The 16,008-nt window shown below is 38.0% G+C and overlaps 1 protein-coding gene across 2 annotated transcripts; it reads left to right on the top strand.

The window, feature by feature from the left end:
* The first annotated feature begins 428 nt into the window (after window positions 1-428).
* bace2 (beta-secretase 2) lies at window positions 429-14,669 on the top strand. Of its 2 annotated transcripts, none has more exons than XM_067508411.1 (9): window positions 429-1,008; window positions 5,993-6,081; window positions 6,428-6,644; window positions 8,490-8,621; window positions 9,212-9,346; window positions 9,624-9,725; window positions 10,098-10,241; window positions 10,332-10,500; window positions 12,720-14,669. In XM_067508411.1, exons 1-9 carry the CDS (start codon window positions 721-723, stop codon window positions 12,959-12,961), a joined length of 1,518 nt encoding a protein of 505 aa, XP_067364512.1. In that variant the 5' UTR covers window positions 429-720; the 3' UTR covers window positions 12,962-14,669. The 2 variants fall into 2 exon arrangements, with proteins under 2 accessions (XP_067364512.1, XP_067364513.1); XM_067508412.1 differs by lacking the exon at window positions 429-1,008 and adding an exon at window positions 1,244-1,383.
* The last annotated feature ends 1,339 nt before the right edge of the window (window positions 14,670-16,008 follow it).

Here is a 16,008-nt window from a genome sequence, read left to right as displayed (position 1 = left end):
ACCTATTTGCTATCTGTCCTTCTAGTTCACATGTTGGGTCGCCCACTTTCATTTTTGGCTGGAGTCTATCGCCAGGCATCCCGGCAGTTTGCCTTAAACCAGACAGAACTTAAATAAACCCTGAATGAAAACTACCATAGCAAAACCAAACCAGTATCAAGTTCGTTTTAGAGTACAAGTAAAACTTATAACATTTGAATGTGATTTTACAACACACTAAGCAAGAATTACAGATCTGTTTTTTATTTTTTTCATACTGTATAAGATATATCTTTTAATTATGCATTGTGTTTGTGGATTCTTTATATTTTCTACGTTTTGACCCCTACCGTAAGTGGACCACGTGTTTACGTTGCTAATATGTTATGTTACTTTATGTGGACGCGCCCTTTAGTTTGAAGGTGTTTACCGGAAGTCACATTTTCTATTCTGGCTAGCTTGACCTCGGTTGAAGTAGGCAAAAGTGGATGGAGGCGAAAAGAGTTGTAGAAGCCTGGCGAGCGCAGACAAACAGCTGTTTTCATTGTCATTTATACTTTAGAACCATGTCCGTCTGTTTTACTCACTTTTGACGGTGGGAAGCAGCGTTTCCATTGATGGCCGTTACGGCGGTGCAGGCTTTTCCATGATGGCTAAACTGAAAACTTAAAACGCAAACTTTGAACCCGGAGTCTTTTCCTAGACGTTCCCAGTTAATACTACAAAACACTGAACACCACCATGACACACAGTACTTCGGTTTCGATATGGGCATTTTCTTTTAGTTTGTTCTTCGGCGTGTCGGAGTGTTACTTTTCCATACCACTGAAGTTATACACAGGAAAGTACAATGTATCCGCGGATGTGAATTTGACTCCTCTTCGGCGAGTAGCGTCTGATGGAAACGGCCTCTCTCTGGCCTCTGATCCCGCCGGGACAGTGAACCTTCTGGACATGGCAGATAACTTACAGGGGGACTCTGGAAGAGGCTACTACATAGAAATGTCAGTTGGTACTCCCGGCCAAAAGGTAGTGTACTCTAAATAAGGTTATTGTTTGTGCATCTTTGGTTATATAGCAGGAATTATTTCCCCCGTTCATACTGGCAACAATACATCTTTTCCTAAAACAGTTTTGATTGAAATGATGGGAGGCAAAACCCACAGTTTTGGTCTGTGCAAAAAATTTGTTCACTTGGGTGTCGAAATGTAATGTCAGGTTTGAGTAGTCTGAGTTAGTCAAACCAAGTGTATACTTGTATACAGCAGCGGTTCATCCGGACTGGAAACGAAATGCGATTCCCCAGGGGAGCTGAATAACGTCGCTGTGGAGCGGGACGTCCTGACAACCTTGTGGGACCTGTTGCGTCGGATAACCCGTATAACATGGATGGATGTCTTAATAGTACGTTTTTGCTGCTTTTTCTGTGTTGCAGTGTAAGTAAAGTGTAGATCTGGATTATATTTACTGTGACTCATGTCTTTTCACGTTTGTTAAACTTTAAAAAAAGTTTTGCACATAGGAGCGACTGTGGGTTTTGACCCCCATCACTTATAGTGGAGGGATCTTGAGAAGGTATTAGTTAAATGCCTTTATTAACGACATAAAATTAAAACCTGTTCAAATAAGCACTAGATAAGCAATGTGAACCTTAGAAACTTTCCTTTCTGGAAATTCAGTATTCCATTTCTTCCATTTCTCTACTTTCCTTTTTAGGCAGGGTCATTGGTCGCATTTAGTTACAGTGCAGGGAGATCTGGTATGTCTGCAGTGTGTACACAGGGGCTGGTCTGTCCACAGTGTGATCCACTGAAGTGGCTGTGTTTGTGATATAATCATGATTAATTTTTTTAAGTATACTTAACAACTGTAACAACATTACCCTAGCAGAATAACAGAGTTTAATAGTACCGTCCCGAAATCTGAAAAGTTGGGAAGATGTGTAAAAACGAAAATAAAAACAGAATGCAAGGATTTGCAAATCTCATCAACCTATATTTTATGTTACAATAGAACATAAACAACATATTAGATGTTGAAACTGAGACATATTAGCTCATTTTGAAGCAACACAGGCTGGAAAAGTAATTGGCAGCTTACACATGGAAAGGCAGCATCAATGCTGAGAAGTACATACAGTTTTTAGAGCAACACATACTCCCATCCAGACAATGTCTCTTTTAGGGAAGGCTGTGTATATTTCAGCAAGATGATGCTAAACCGCATGCTGGATCCATCACAACAGCATGGCTTTGCAGGAGAAGATTCTGTGTGCTGAACCGGCCTGCCTGCAGTCCAGACTTATCATAAAACTTAAAATCCAGCAACAAAGGCCCAGTACTGCAGCTAGGATCCTGTGTCAGACAAGAATGGAACAACATTCCTCTTCTAAAACTCCACTAGCTGGTCTCCTCACTTCCCAGATGTTTACAGAGAGTTGGTAAAAGATGCTACACACTGGTAAACATCACCCTCTTACAACTTTCTTGAGATGTGTTGCTGCCATCAAATTCAAAATGAGCTAATGTTTTCCATGAAATCTAAAAATGTTTTCAGTTTCAACATCTGATATGTTGTTTATGTTCTATTGTGAATAAAATTTGCATTGCACTTTTTTATTTACGTTTTACACATTTTCCCAACTATTTGAAATTGGGGTTTTAAAATAATATTTCTGGCATATTTCTTTACTTATGAAATGAAATTAACTGTTTACTTCCAGGTCTGTCTGGGATCAGCTTAGCAGCACATCATTGTAGCTGCAGGGTGTAGCAGCTGGCTCAGTCTTTCACAGCCTTGGGGTCTGTAGGTAGACTAAAACCCAGTTCACATGCGCCTCACATGATGTTGTTTGTGAGGACCACTGTTTCTTACTAGGCAGCTGACAGGGATTATGAGGCTCCCAAGGAGCAAAGAGTAGCCCCGGAGTTGTACAAAACAACACAAGCCCTGGTTCATGGATATTTCCTATTTGCATTTGGTTACATGGGAATGTGCCACTGTAATTTATGTCTACATTTCATACTGCTTGTTATGTAAAGTGCCTAACAAGATCATATTAATGATTAAGAACTAAATGGTCCCGGAAGAGTTGAAAGAGGGACTCTCCTATCACTATTAAAAATACATGATGCTTTAGGGTTTTGTAGGTTTAAGGCCATGCTCTGCTGTGTTGTAAGTAGATGTGTTTGAAAAGGAGCTTAAAGCAAAGGTGAATTATCTCATTAGTAACGTGACCTCTTGTTCCTGGGTCTCTCAAGTTAAACTGATCACAGCTTTTAAGACTTTTGGGTGGCACAGCTCAGTTTCTCAGGCTCACAGAAGCTTATCAGTGCTGCCTGCTGTATCACTGCCCTGTGTCAGCCTCAGAAAGGATATTTTTGCAGGCTTGCAGTACTTGCTAGAGTACACTTCCCACACAATTTTACAACCAGTACACCATTATACCTGCTAACCCTACCCCTTTTCTTGTACGAACAATAGTAGTGTCATGGGTCCATCACCTGTTGATGAGTAAAAACCTTTTCACACCAGCTGTCCTGTTGTGGAGAAAGAACAGCTGCAACAAATAAATTAAGGCTTGGTTTCGTGTCCTGGTCCCCTTTATCAATGACATTAGTTAGAGCTGTGTGACATGTGAAAAAAACAGATGTGAAAAGACTGTGTCAGATGACCTCTCTACACAGTCTAACAGAAAGGGAAGCCTAGGCTCAAGTAAGCAGTTATTTTAATCAAATATTTTCAGAGCAAACCTTATTTTAATGTTGTACTCATGGATGATGAATTGGGGAAAATATTTTGCTGCGTATGTTAGCATTGATTGTGAAATGTCAAGAGTTTCCTGTTGGCTAATTCAACACTTTTTTATGACTGAAACAGCTGGAGTGATAATGTTCAGTATAGATACTGGAAGTGGTTGCACCTAACATTTGTCTTGTGATATTCCAGCTTTTTCACTCCTGTATTCTGTCAATAGAAACGTCTATATCACTTTTTCCTCAGTCCAATTTCTAATTGGTACTGTATGTGCAGCCAAAATGTTCTATAGTTCACTACTATTGAGTTACGTTTTTCATATTGCTTTAACTAAATTATGATAACATTACAGGGCCGTGATATTAACTGAGGCACTATTGAAATGAGGCACTAATTGCCCCATCTGTTAGCATGTCGCACAGCCAGTGTGAGGTGTTGGCTAGAGTACCTCACATCTGCTAATTAGTACAAACAGGTAGCAGATGCATTTTCCCACCATGGAGCCACTGCCATTTAGACAGTGAACAGTCAACTACAGGCAACTTCAGGCTACCACAGCAGCAGAAGAGCAGAATTGCCAAAGGCTCAGGAGCCAAGCTGAGAAAGGGTAATGTGACCAGGAAAGATATGTGGTGTGGGGGTAAGGAAATGCCCCCTTGCTTTCCCTCCTTCACCACGAGGTTTCTGTATTTTCCAGTGTTGCCTTTTTGGCTGGTTCAGGCCTTGTGTGAGTGGACTAATTCCCTCTGCAAAGCTGCAGAGGTATTTTAGATGGCACGGTTACAGTGATTGGACCATGGCCAGTCCAAGGAGGAGGAAATGATAAGCCTTAATCCTACAGACAGGTTGACAGGGGTTTTCCATTTTCTTTATAAATGGTTGATAATTACAGAACTCTTTCATAATGATTGCATGTGCACCTGACCATCACATTGAGGTGCTGGCTGCAAGAAATTATTTTTTACTGTACAGTTTCTGAGCAATAGTGGAGTATGATATGAGCAGGTTATAGTTAGACATGGTTTATCTGGGACTGGCTTGGGCTACAGAGGTTGAGGCAGTTGATTCTTCCTTTTCTGGTGCTTTATCCTTGTTTTTGGTGCAAAACATTACACTATTGTAATTTTCTGTTCTGTTAAATATAAAAGCAGTCACAGTTATTGCTGTAGTTACTGTTTCTTCACCTGCAGCTGAGCATACGAAATAAACTCTTATTAGTATTTTCATAGGCTGTCACATAGAATGTCATGTGACATCATTGAAGATCCACTGTATAGATCTTTTTGTTGTTGGCCTTGAGGCATTAGCGTCATGATCCCATCATGGTGAAGAACGCTTGCTAGTGCTCAGTGGTAGAGGTGACAGTAGTCTAATTGCCAATTACTTCCTGCTTGTTGAGTTGATGCCTTAAAGACAACATTATCTCAACTGCTGGTCCTGACTGGGCACATGACACATACCAGAATGGCTGGGTATGTCATACAGCCATGTCAGTAGCTTATGGCCTTTATGTTTGACACACATTAGAGAGTAATTATATCACAGTTGCTTAGCAGTTTTGCTCAGTGGTAAAACTCTTTACACTATTGTGTGTGATGTTACATCAATGACTACTCGTAAAATGCTACACTTAGAGTTTCTAAAACTTACCAATTTAATAGAATATTATATTAGATATCATACATTTCTATAATAATAATAAAACACAGCAGACATCTTAGCACATTTTTTTCAACTTTTATTTTTTTGGGAGAAAATGAGACAGAAATGTACTACACCAGATTAAAGCTATGTAGCTAATTTCCGCCTGTAGTCTTGTTACAATGGGTACAATAATGCTGTTCATGTTCATTTATGGGAAATTCAATATAGATTTCAATATGAGAGCAAAATATCCTTAGCAAAAATTATGATCTTATCCTGTTTTTTGTGCCCATACAATTTTATGTCCTTTTTCATTTTTGGTGTTTTCAGATTAATTACTTTTGTGTACTTTTTTTGTGTTGCCATGCCTTAATTTAAAGCGCTGCAAGGAATTTGTATTTTCTTCCTTGATTATTCTTTAGTCTTCCCACATAATTATCAAACTCAAACTTTAATGTCTTCGTTTCATCTTTAAAGCTTAAGTCCTCTCAGTATTCCTCTGTGTGAGCTGCCATGATATCTTGACTGAGGAGCTCTGTAAACTAAGGTGGGGTTGACTTGTAGCAGATAACTCAAACAGTTGTTAAAGCAAACTCTGCCTTGTGTTTTTCAGTTGAACATCCTGGTGGATACAGGCAGCAGTAACTTTGCCGTGGCTGCGGCTCCACACCCCTTCATTACTCACTATTTCAACACTGCAGTGTGAGTGCTTGGAGTACCATGTGTAATATGTGTTATCAGATACACAAAGTCTTGTAAATGTTATACCGATGTAGAGTGGACAGAGGCAGATTGAAGTTTATCACAAAAACAACGTATAGTTGTCATATTTCTGTGTTCAATAATCACCTATATGATTTTGTTACTAATTAATTTGCTCTTGCAATAAAGATTTAATTTTGAATTTGTCAGTTTACCTTTTTTAAATGGATCTTTTGAGATAGCCCTTTATTATAGCTTTAATAGAACAGTTAATTTAGCTATTTATCGACCTACCACAGGCCCTTGTAACTATTCACACTTCTTGGCATCCTACTTTTCTGTTTAGCTCCAGTACATATCGGTCAACTGGTCGAACTGTAACTGTCAGGTATACCCAGGGCAACTGGGAAGGTGAACTGGGTACAGATCATGTCACCATTCCACAAGGCCCAAATGGGACAACCATCATTAACATAGCAGCCATCCTATCATCTGAAGGCTTCTTCCTTCCTGGAGTCAACTGGCAGGGAATCCTTGGACTGGCCTATCCTATACTGGCACGGGTGAGAAATAACCTTTCTTAGGAAAAAGAGTTTTTACTCTCAATAACTGGTGAAACAGCACTTACCTCCTCAACTGTGGTCTGAATTTGCAGTTTTATTTAGCGCTGGTTAGGATGAATAATTTGTTCAATTCAGATATTAACCCTTTAAGCGGCATTGTAACCATGCAGTTGACCTGTTATTGCCGCTATTTTGCTGTAGTAAAAACTCTGAAAATCTTTGGATGTTTATCCTCATAAATAGTGTATGTAGCATTGATTATATCCACTGGGCAGCGATGCTGTGAAGAAATAATATTGTCTGAAAGCTGTTGAAAAAAGTGACTAAATATCTAAACCTATATATCCAAGCTGCAGGCTTTTATACTTTTTGAGATGAGATGCATGCAGATCTGGAATGTAGATTAGCTCTATTCATTTGATTGGTGAGCAATGTTGTTGAACAAATGATCATAGCTCAAAAAACATCATACACCTTCAATATTTATATTGTATGAATCTGCACAACTGTGGGAACATTTTAATAATAATATGCCAAAATCCACATTTTGCAATACGCAATTTGACTTAGACACACACACAACTACTCAAAGTATGTATTCTAATCTCTGTGATGTTTTTCTATTAAATCAGCAGGTTTTTTTTTTTTGTCCTTTCGGCAAATCATCAGGTTGAATTGCACATAATGACCCAAATTACCCTAAATTGGCAGCTCAACCAGCTGGTTGACTTGCATATCTGCATCCTGATTGGGTAATCTGACAAATAAAACGTGAAATATTGCTAAATGAAGAGGCAGCAACACAATTTAACTAATAAATATTTTTTAGCAAATGTATTTCTTAGTGTGGAATGTTAAGCCATAAGCTATTCCTTATCCCTTGCAAAAACTGTCACTAAAAGACAAATGAGAATAATACTAATAAGGAGGCAAAACTTGGTGGGGAAATACGGTGTAAACAGAAAGGAACTGTTATTTACTTGATAATATCAGATTTTAACAAGTTATGCAGAATTGCATGAATACTACTATCCTAAATCTAATCTGAGTGTAGTCGTGAACATTTCACATGACAACAGAAGTGTTTATAGGTCATAATTTATTTTCATCAGCCAAGGCTTGTATGCTTTTGTGTAATGTTTTCTTTTTATAGTTCTTGTATGATTTACTTTTGTTGTCCTAATTTGTATCAATTTATATCCCCGTTTTCTCTACAGTAATGTTTTTATCAGTTAATCAGTTTCCATTTTCAAGAGACACAGACTTTATGTTCCGTGTGTGTTTGACATAAGACCAATGTGCTTCTCGCTGTGTCAGTTTTCTTTAACATGATAATTTGGTGCTGATGGGACAGCAATGACGTCATTTTAAGCACAATACATTCTTTCATTCTGTCCTGACAGCAACTTTTGGGATCAAATACCAGTGATTGAGGGGCAGATACACTCACACTGACCACTTTGTGTTGCCAGTGTCTGCCTAGTTTTTGGTTCATCTTCCTTTTAGTGGTGTTTATTAGGCATGACATAACATGAGAATGACAAGAAAACCTATTTAAAGTCAACAAATGAGAAAATCATTTATTGTTTTAAACACTGCTGCAACATACAGTCCCCCTTACAGTCATCTAATTTTATTCCATGCAATTGCTCTTAGGATACAAAAACTTTTCACATTTTGTTTTTCAAATGTAGTTTTTTTTTTTTTTTATATATTTTATATTAATGGCAAACAAGGAAACCATACTCAGTCTAAAATAATCACACAATAATATAAACACAAAGCCTGAATCTCATATTTGATTATTACAAGATAATTGCTTTACATCTCCTGTCTCTCAATCAGCCTGACTCATCTGTGGAACCCTTCTTCAACTCTGTGGTGCGACAGCTGGGAATTCCTGACATCTTCTCCCTCCAGATGTGTGGTGCTGGACTGTCAGCCAGCAGCACAGCAGACCCTGCGGGTGGCAGTCTTGTGAGTAGTCAGCAGGGGCAGTCCCAGGGAGGCATCTAATAAATTAAACCTAACAAATACTGAATGGACTGGTTGTAAAGTTTTCTAAAAGGCAAAGAGAACATTTAACACAAACAGTTACTTTTTAGATTTTATTTGGCCTCTGGCTTTAATTGTGTGTTTTTGTGATATCATCCAGTTTACTTACAAAGAACTGAGATGTGGTTGAGCATTTCTATTTTTATTTTTGTCTAGCATCTAAATGCTTTTGCATCAGACAGAGCAGCTCGGTGCAGTTAAACATTACAGCTGGTATTCATGTTGTCAGTGTAGGTTGTCCATTGGAGGCCCAGTTTAGTTAGAATGGAGCCACTTAATCTGATACAGTATCCTGCTGTGAACAGGTCTGTCACTTTTTACAGGAATGGCCTTAGTGCCTTGCTCATTGCATCTTCATTATGTCATCCACTTATACAGACGGATGGATAATATATCTGTGCGTGCATGTGTGTATGCATTTTATGGCAAGCAAAACCCTTACTACAATGCACCTTTGTTGTGTATAGAATGTGTTGTTGTGGTCACAGATGACCAGTTTTATTTCTACTCAGATCATGGGAGGGGCTGAACCTACTCTGTTTCGGGGGTCAGTGTGGTACACCCCCATAATAGAGGAGTGGTACTACCAAGTGGAGGTTTTGAAGCTTGAGGTTGGCAACCTTAATCTCGACCTGGACTGTAGAGAGGTAAACTTCGAACTCTGTTGCTTTCCTGATTGTCTCAAACTGTTGAACACCATACAACATGGTAAATAAATGCCAGCAAACTATATCTTTAATAATGAAAACTAATATTTTATTTTATTTTTCTGAATGTGAGTTGCGCAACTGCAAGTTAACGTAAACCAGTGTCTCTGCTTCTTAAAGACCCTTATTTTCTATTCTTCTGTTAGCTCAAGGTCTTCTATAGGAGCCTGTTGAACTAATAGAAAAGCATACTGCTCCTCTTTTCCCTTTCTTTCAGTATAACATGGATAAAGCTATAGTTGACAGTGGGACGACACTTCTGCGACTTCCTGTCAACGTCTTCAATGCGGTGGTTGAAGCCATCACACGCAGTTCCCTGGTATGCTGCCGTCTCTCCACAGACAACGATGAAACACATTGTCAGAGCAAAGAGATGCAGAGGAGGATAGCACACACTCACTGTTCAAGGACATAGTAGCTTTGAGTCGAAGGATCAGGAAATTTTATTTATTTATTTGGTAAAAAAATATATGGGCATCCTTTTTTTCCTCTGTATTCAAGTTTTTGTTTTACGTATTGCAGCTACATAAAAACAATGGTCGAGGTTAATTTAAACCTGGAATTTTCAAACAATGTTTCTGCATTCTTGCACATTAATGCCAAATGGGAAAATAAAAGAACAGCAGTACATTTCTTGATGTTGAAGTGACCTTCTATTTTTTCTGTTCTTTTTCCTGTGATTCCTATCAAGGAGTTTTCTTCAGGGTTTTGGGATGGCACAAAGCTTGCATGCTGGATGAAGGGAGAGACCCCCTGGAGTTTTTTCCCCAAGCTGTCCATCTACCTGAGGGGCACAAATTCCAGCCAGTCCTTCCGTGTCACCATCCTGCCTCAGGTACATTAATAACCTTCTCTGGAGTTTCTCCTTCAGCGTAAGAGACACATACTGTTAGGGTTCCTTATTCTGTTATCTTTCATCCTGCAGCTGTACATTCAACCAATCACAGATGTTGATGGCAGTATGGACTGTTTTCGTTTTGGAGTGTCCTCATCAACTAATGGATTGGTGATCGGTGCCACTGTCATGGAAGGCTTCTACGTGGTGTTCGACCGTGCCCACAAGAGACTGGGCTTCGCTCTTAGTAACTGTGCAGGTGAGAGTTCATATAAGAAAATACTAGTACATATAAACTCAACATATTAGGTGTCCAAACAAGTTGAATAATTGATTCACTGTGTCTTAACACAATGATTTGGATGCTCATCAGCATTGTGTACATACATCTACATATATTTATGCCCGTAATATTTGTTTATGTATCATTTTGTATGCAGATTACATTGTGTGTTACTATTAAGTTTAATTCCCCAGTCTAACTGTGAAATGTGTTTTGGGATTTTTATTAAGTATTGCAGCTGCTTTAAAATTCTTCTACCTTCACAAACTGCTTTGCAGTTTCTTTGAAAACATAAAACATACAGAGGAACGAAAGGCTTTCCTAATATGTGAATATAATGTTTTTATGAAAGGGCTAGTTTATCACTACTTTATAGTTTTATCTGGTAATACTTTTTTGCTGATGGTACTACTTTGAGACTTTTTCAGGACAACAAGAAAACCAAAGTCCTGAGGTCCATAAATGCCTTTACATTAATTGATAACCTATTCAAAAGCAAACTGTGCAATGTAATATTTAATAAGGTTTCCAGGTTCACTGACAAAACAGGGTTTAACCTCAAACACTGGTACCTCCCTAACATTCTGTGTAAATATCAGCTTGACCAAGTACAAAGATCACTTTTATCCTTTGCCAAATACACAGACATAGAGCTGATGTAAGGATGTAGGATTGTGACTGTAGGGTTGCCAGCTTTAATTCCTGACGTGCCTGGTAAAATCTTCACAGATGCAATTCTCAGTTGCTGATGAGTACAAACCCAATTCCAAAGAAGGTGGGAAGATGTTGCTGAAGTCTCATAAGCCCATATTTTATTCTTAATAGAACATAAACAATATATCAGTTTTATATATCTGAAATTTTGACATTTCATGGAAAATATTAGCTAATTTTGAATATTATTCTCTGGCATTGTCTTGCTGAAATATACGCAGCCTTCCCTGAAAGAGAAGTTGTCAGGATGAGAGAATTGCTTTGTTGCTCTAAATATTCTATGTACCTTTTAGCATTTATGGGGCCTTCCCAGATGTGTAGGCTGCCCACACCATAGGTAATAAAGCCCCCCCATACCATCAGAGATGCAGGCTTTTGAACTGTCCACTGATAACAAGCTGAATAGTCCCTCTCCTCTTTAGTCCACAGAACAGGGCGGCCATGGTTTCTAAAAAGAATTTCAAATGTTGATTCATCTGACCACAGAACTGTGTTCCATTTGAAATTAACTGTGTTCCTCAGACCATTTTAAATGAGATTTGTCTCAGACAACACAATGCCATTTCTGGATCGTGTTCACATATGGCTTATTCTTTGAATGATACAGTTTTAACTTACGTCTGTGGATTACACAGTGAACCGTTTTCACAGACAGTGATTTCTGGAAGTCTTCCTGAGCCCATGCAGTAATGTCCAGTAGAGAATCATGGCTGTTTTTAATGCAGTGCTGCCCGAGGGCCCAAAGATCACACACATCTGGTTTTGACCTTCGGCCTTGTCCCTTGTGCACAGAGATTCCTCTTTATTCTTTGAATCTTTTGATTATATTATATACTGTAGATGGAGTGAGCTTGAGGAACATTTTCATTAATTTGTTTTTAGATGCAGTTTGTTTCAGATTGTTGAACCTCTGCTCATCTTTACATTTGAGAGACTCTGTCTCTCTTACATGCTGCTCTTATACCCAGTCATATTATTAACCTGGTTTCATTTGTTTTTGTGGCAATTACTTTTCCAGCCTTTTGTTGCCTCTCTTACAACTTTTTTGAGATCTGTTGCTGGCATCAAATTCAAAGTAAGCTAATGTTTTCCATGAAATTAAGATTTCTCAGTTTCAACATCGGATATGTTGTGTATGTTATCTTGATGAGATTTGCAAATCATTGCATTCTGTTTTTATTTATGTTTTATACATCTTCCCAACTGTTTTTCAATTGGGGTTGTAAAAATGATGCTGCAGATTTTCTTCCCGTCTGAGATAAGCTACCATATGTACCACATCTTAGCTTCATAGTTGTAATAATTATTGTATTTGTTTACTCCAAATGAATTTTGCAGTTAATGCAGTTTACTTTTATTTTTTTCATATAAAATAGTCTCATATTGGTTTTCATACATTTAACATTTTGCTTTAAACTTCAGATGTGACTCATTCCATCATGTCTGAAGTCTGTAACTACCCCTCATGTATTTCTCTGCAGTGAATGGTGGAGTGGCCCTGTCAGAGATCGCAGGACCCTTCTCTGCAGCAGACGTTGCAGCCAACTGCTCAGGAGGGTCCCCAAAAGAGCCCCTTCTGTGGGTCATCTCATACATCCTAATGGCAATCTGTGCCGTTATCCTAATCATTCTGTTGCTCCTGCTGGCCCTGCCGTGCCGGCGCAGAAACCACTCCGGGGAGATCACAGACGAGTCTGCACTGATTCGCCACCGCATCAAGTGACTGAGAAGAAAGGGCTGGGCAAACAGAGTAAATGTTCAGATGAACAGCGAGCACACCCCATCCACAGAGGTGGAAAATGGGGTGGGGCTCGAGTCCAATTGTGTGAGAGAGTCTAGACTGCACACATCAGCCTGGCCCATGGAGGTAGACACAGACAAATCAACTGCCTCTTAAAGGGAAAATCCATCCTGCAAAACTTCTTAAAAAGAGCTGTTGATGTATATTTGTTTCCATTTTCTTTTGTGTTCTTGCTCTTAATGGTTCATGCAGACATTGTGGCATAAAGAGCAGGTGCAATACTAAGTATAGCTTTAAAAGCTACAAAGCTGTTTTTAGTAATTAGAATGACTTGCTTTTTCTGAAACTGGAAAAAACTCATGCTGTCAGTATTTCTGTCCTGAGCTGCACCCACTAAAATTTAGTATAGTTTGACATCACTAGCACAAAGGCTGAATCAAACTATGAAACACTTCATCACAAAATAATTTCTGTCACACACTAAGCATCACACCGGCAATGATGTATAGCACTACAGGAATATCTAAGGGTGTTTTCTTACTTGCAGACCATCACACTTCTGAGAGTTTGGAGGACAAAAATAGTGCATGATAAACAACATGACACTTTTGTTTTTTCTTTCTTTTTTGTTATATTTTGTTTTGTTTATAGCCAGTTTAAATGTTACTGATATTATTTCCAGTCACACTCCTTTAGTCATTTCTAACTTCTAAAATGTTCCTTTACAGTTAACGATCTGCAACCACCTGAGTTTTCTTTTTTTTTTTTTAAGCTCTAATGCCACCTCTATCTGCAGTTTCCCTGTGCCTTCTTATATTGTAAAGTCAATCTCCAGTCTTCGGTGGATTGACATAAATGCCTGTTTATATTAAAGTTAAGGAGAAAAGCTCCTCAGACAAACACTGTTATTATGAAGAACATTACATACATGTTTACAGGGCCTGTAGTGCTTTTTGGTTTCACTGCTGGTACAGTTTATAAATTGTATCAGCAGTTTCAGAATTACTCTGCTGAATTGCACTTTGTTCTTAAAGTTTATCAAGCCTGTAACTTAAAGCTAGAGATCAGTATTTCTTGATTTGTAATTCTTTTTGTGTTCTTAATGAAAATTTACTAGTCCCTTATACATCAAACTTTATATTTAAATTTATTTGAATGTGTATTACTATTCCAAGTCTTTGCTTTTCAGACCCTAGCTGTTTAAGGGCACATATTTAAACACTAAGTTGGAAGACAAGGGTTTTTTTATTTTTGTTTTGTCTTAAGTGGGCATGCATTCACATGCATTCCTTAGCCACTTGGGTTCACTCTCCAAGTTAATTTTTCAGCAAAGCTCAATGACTTGTTAGCAATAAAACACATACCACATTGCATTGTACTGTCTTTTGACGATATTACAGTACAACATTTTATGTAAAAGTCAATGGTGACAGTACTTAAAACATATATCTTCTCTGGGGCCATTCAGCTCAATCATAAATTGAAGCTAGTATTTTTGGTTGTGACCAGAATTGTGTGAGTTGCACCAATATGTCACTATGTGCCATAATTTAAAGTTGTAAAATTATCGAGGTACACTTGAATGTCTGAATGTTTGCTTTTTATAGTGTATGTTTCTGTGCCAAAGTATTTAAATTAAATATATTACCTGTGACCAAATCATAGAAGTAAAACCTTTGCACCAACTATGTATAGTCTCCTGTGGGCTTATTGGATTATTACAAATCCAAGGTAATAATTGACTATCTTATGCGGGGAAATTCCAATACCAGATGTTTTTATTCAGTTCAAGAAGCACTAAGGAGCCAGCTGCTGCCATAGTGAATCACAATTATATGACAGTAACTCTTATGTCTGTCAGCAGGCACAATGCAGCCATCTGGTCCCACACACAGTAAGACAAATGAGCAATTAATTGCATTGTTTTAATATGTATATGTGCCGAATAATTTTGATAGTATTAAATCTCATTTTCCCACATCAAAGGCAAAAGCAGCATGCTGCTGCAGCAATCTTGCTATCACAGAACATATCCTGTAAGAAACCTGAGCCTTTATCACGGCAAAAGAGCCAAAGTCGTAGGAACATAATTGGATTTTTAAAAAACATTAGAAAATTCAACCCTTTGGTGCCATCAGGTGGTAGCATAACATTGCAATAGAGCATTTTACAGCACCAGGACATATACAGTAGCATTATCACCTTTAGAGCAACACACAGATGTTCGATTCATCCATAGCTCACACCAGCAAACAGCATTTTTGCTGGTGTAATTACAGCCGAAACCGAGTGTCTTAAAGAATGGTTTGTAGGGCTGGAGGAACTCATGCTCATCAGACCAAAGCTAACATTGCCAGGTTGTGTTAAGTTTTGCTAAGGTACAATAACAAAATATTTGGTTGTTCTTTTAGAATATGTGTTGCAAGAAAGTGGAACAAGTTAATAAGGCATATTAAATGCACAAGTACCCACTGCAGCTTTAAGTAAAATGTTTGCTTATAGAAAACTTTAAAGATTATGTCATTTCTATCTACATGTATATATGTTATAAATTGTTTGTAATAATAATGTTTTGACAATTTTAATGTTTTATTATTTTCATAAAAGGCACCTGAACTCCCACATTCATTAATTTACCACGATGGCCACAATAGTCTTATCTTACCCTTGACACTACATCCTGTAGTGAATTTACTAAAATTCCTTAAACATATTTATAAATATGGTTGTCATTTTCTATTTACCAGCAGTTTCTTACAAAATACCAATGCATGCAGAGGAAAAATGTCTTCTTGTACATAAATACGCCGATCATTGATGTCAGCTCACACACTGTTCAGATGTATGACTGAAAGTTCTGTATAGTATCAAGTTATATAGAATCTCCTATTTGTTGTATTCTTCTATCTGCATCAGTTTCATGTTTCACTCCTTTGAAACAAACAAGCACAATCACGACTATTATCTCACTTAAACATCCCATAGGTGATTTGTCAGTGTAATGAGTAAGCAGTTACATTAATGTACTA

The sequence above is a fragment of the Channa argus genome, chromosome 6 (genome assembly GCF_033026475.1).
Source record: "Channa argus isolate prfri chromosome 6, Channa argus male v1.0, whole genome shotgun sequence".
NCBI classification, from domain to species: domain Eukaryota; kingdom Metazoa; phylum Chordata; class Actinopteri; order Anabantiformes; family Channidae; genus Channa; species Channa argus.
This window is presented reverse-complemented; position numbering and strand designations above follow the sequence as displayed.

Excerpts from the sequence above, each read along its gene's own strand:
- bace2 (XM_067508411.1), top strand. The coding sequence starts at position 721 with ATGACACACAGTACTTCGGTTTCGATATGGGCATTTTCTTTTAGTTTG. Across the intron at positions 8,622-9,211 it reads ACCCTGCGGGTGGCAGTCTT|ATCATGGGAGGGGCTGAACC; the intron begins GTGAGTAGTCAG and ends ATTTCTACTCAG. Across the intron at positions 10,242-10,331 it reads GTGTCACCATCCTGCCTCAG|CTGTACATTCAACCAATCAC; the intron begins GTACATTAATAA and ends TTCATCCTGCAG.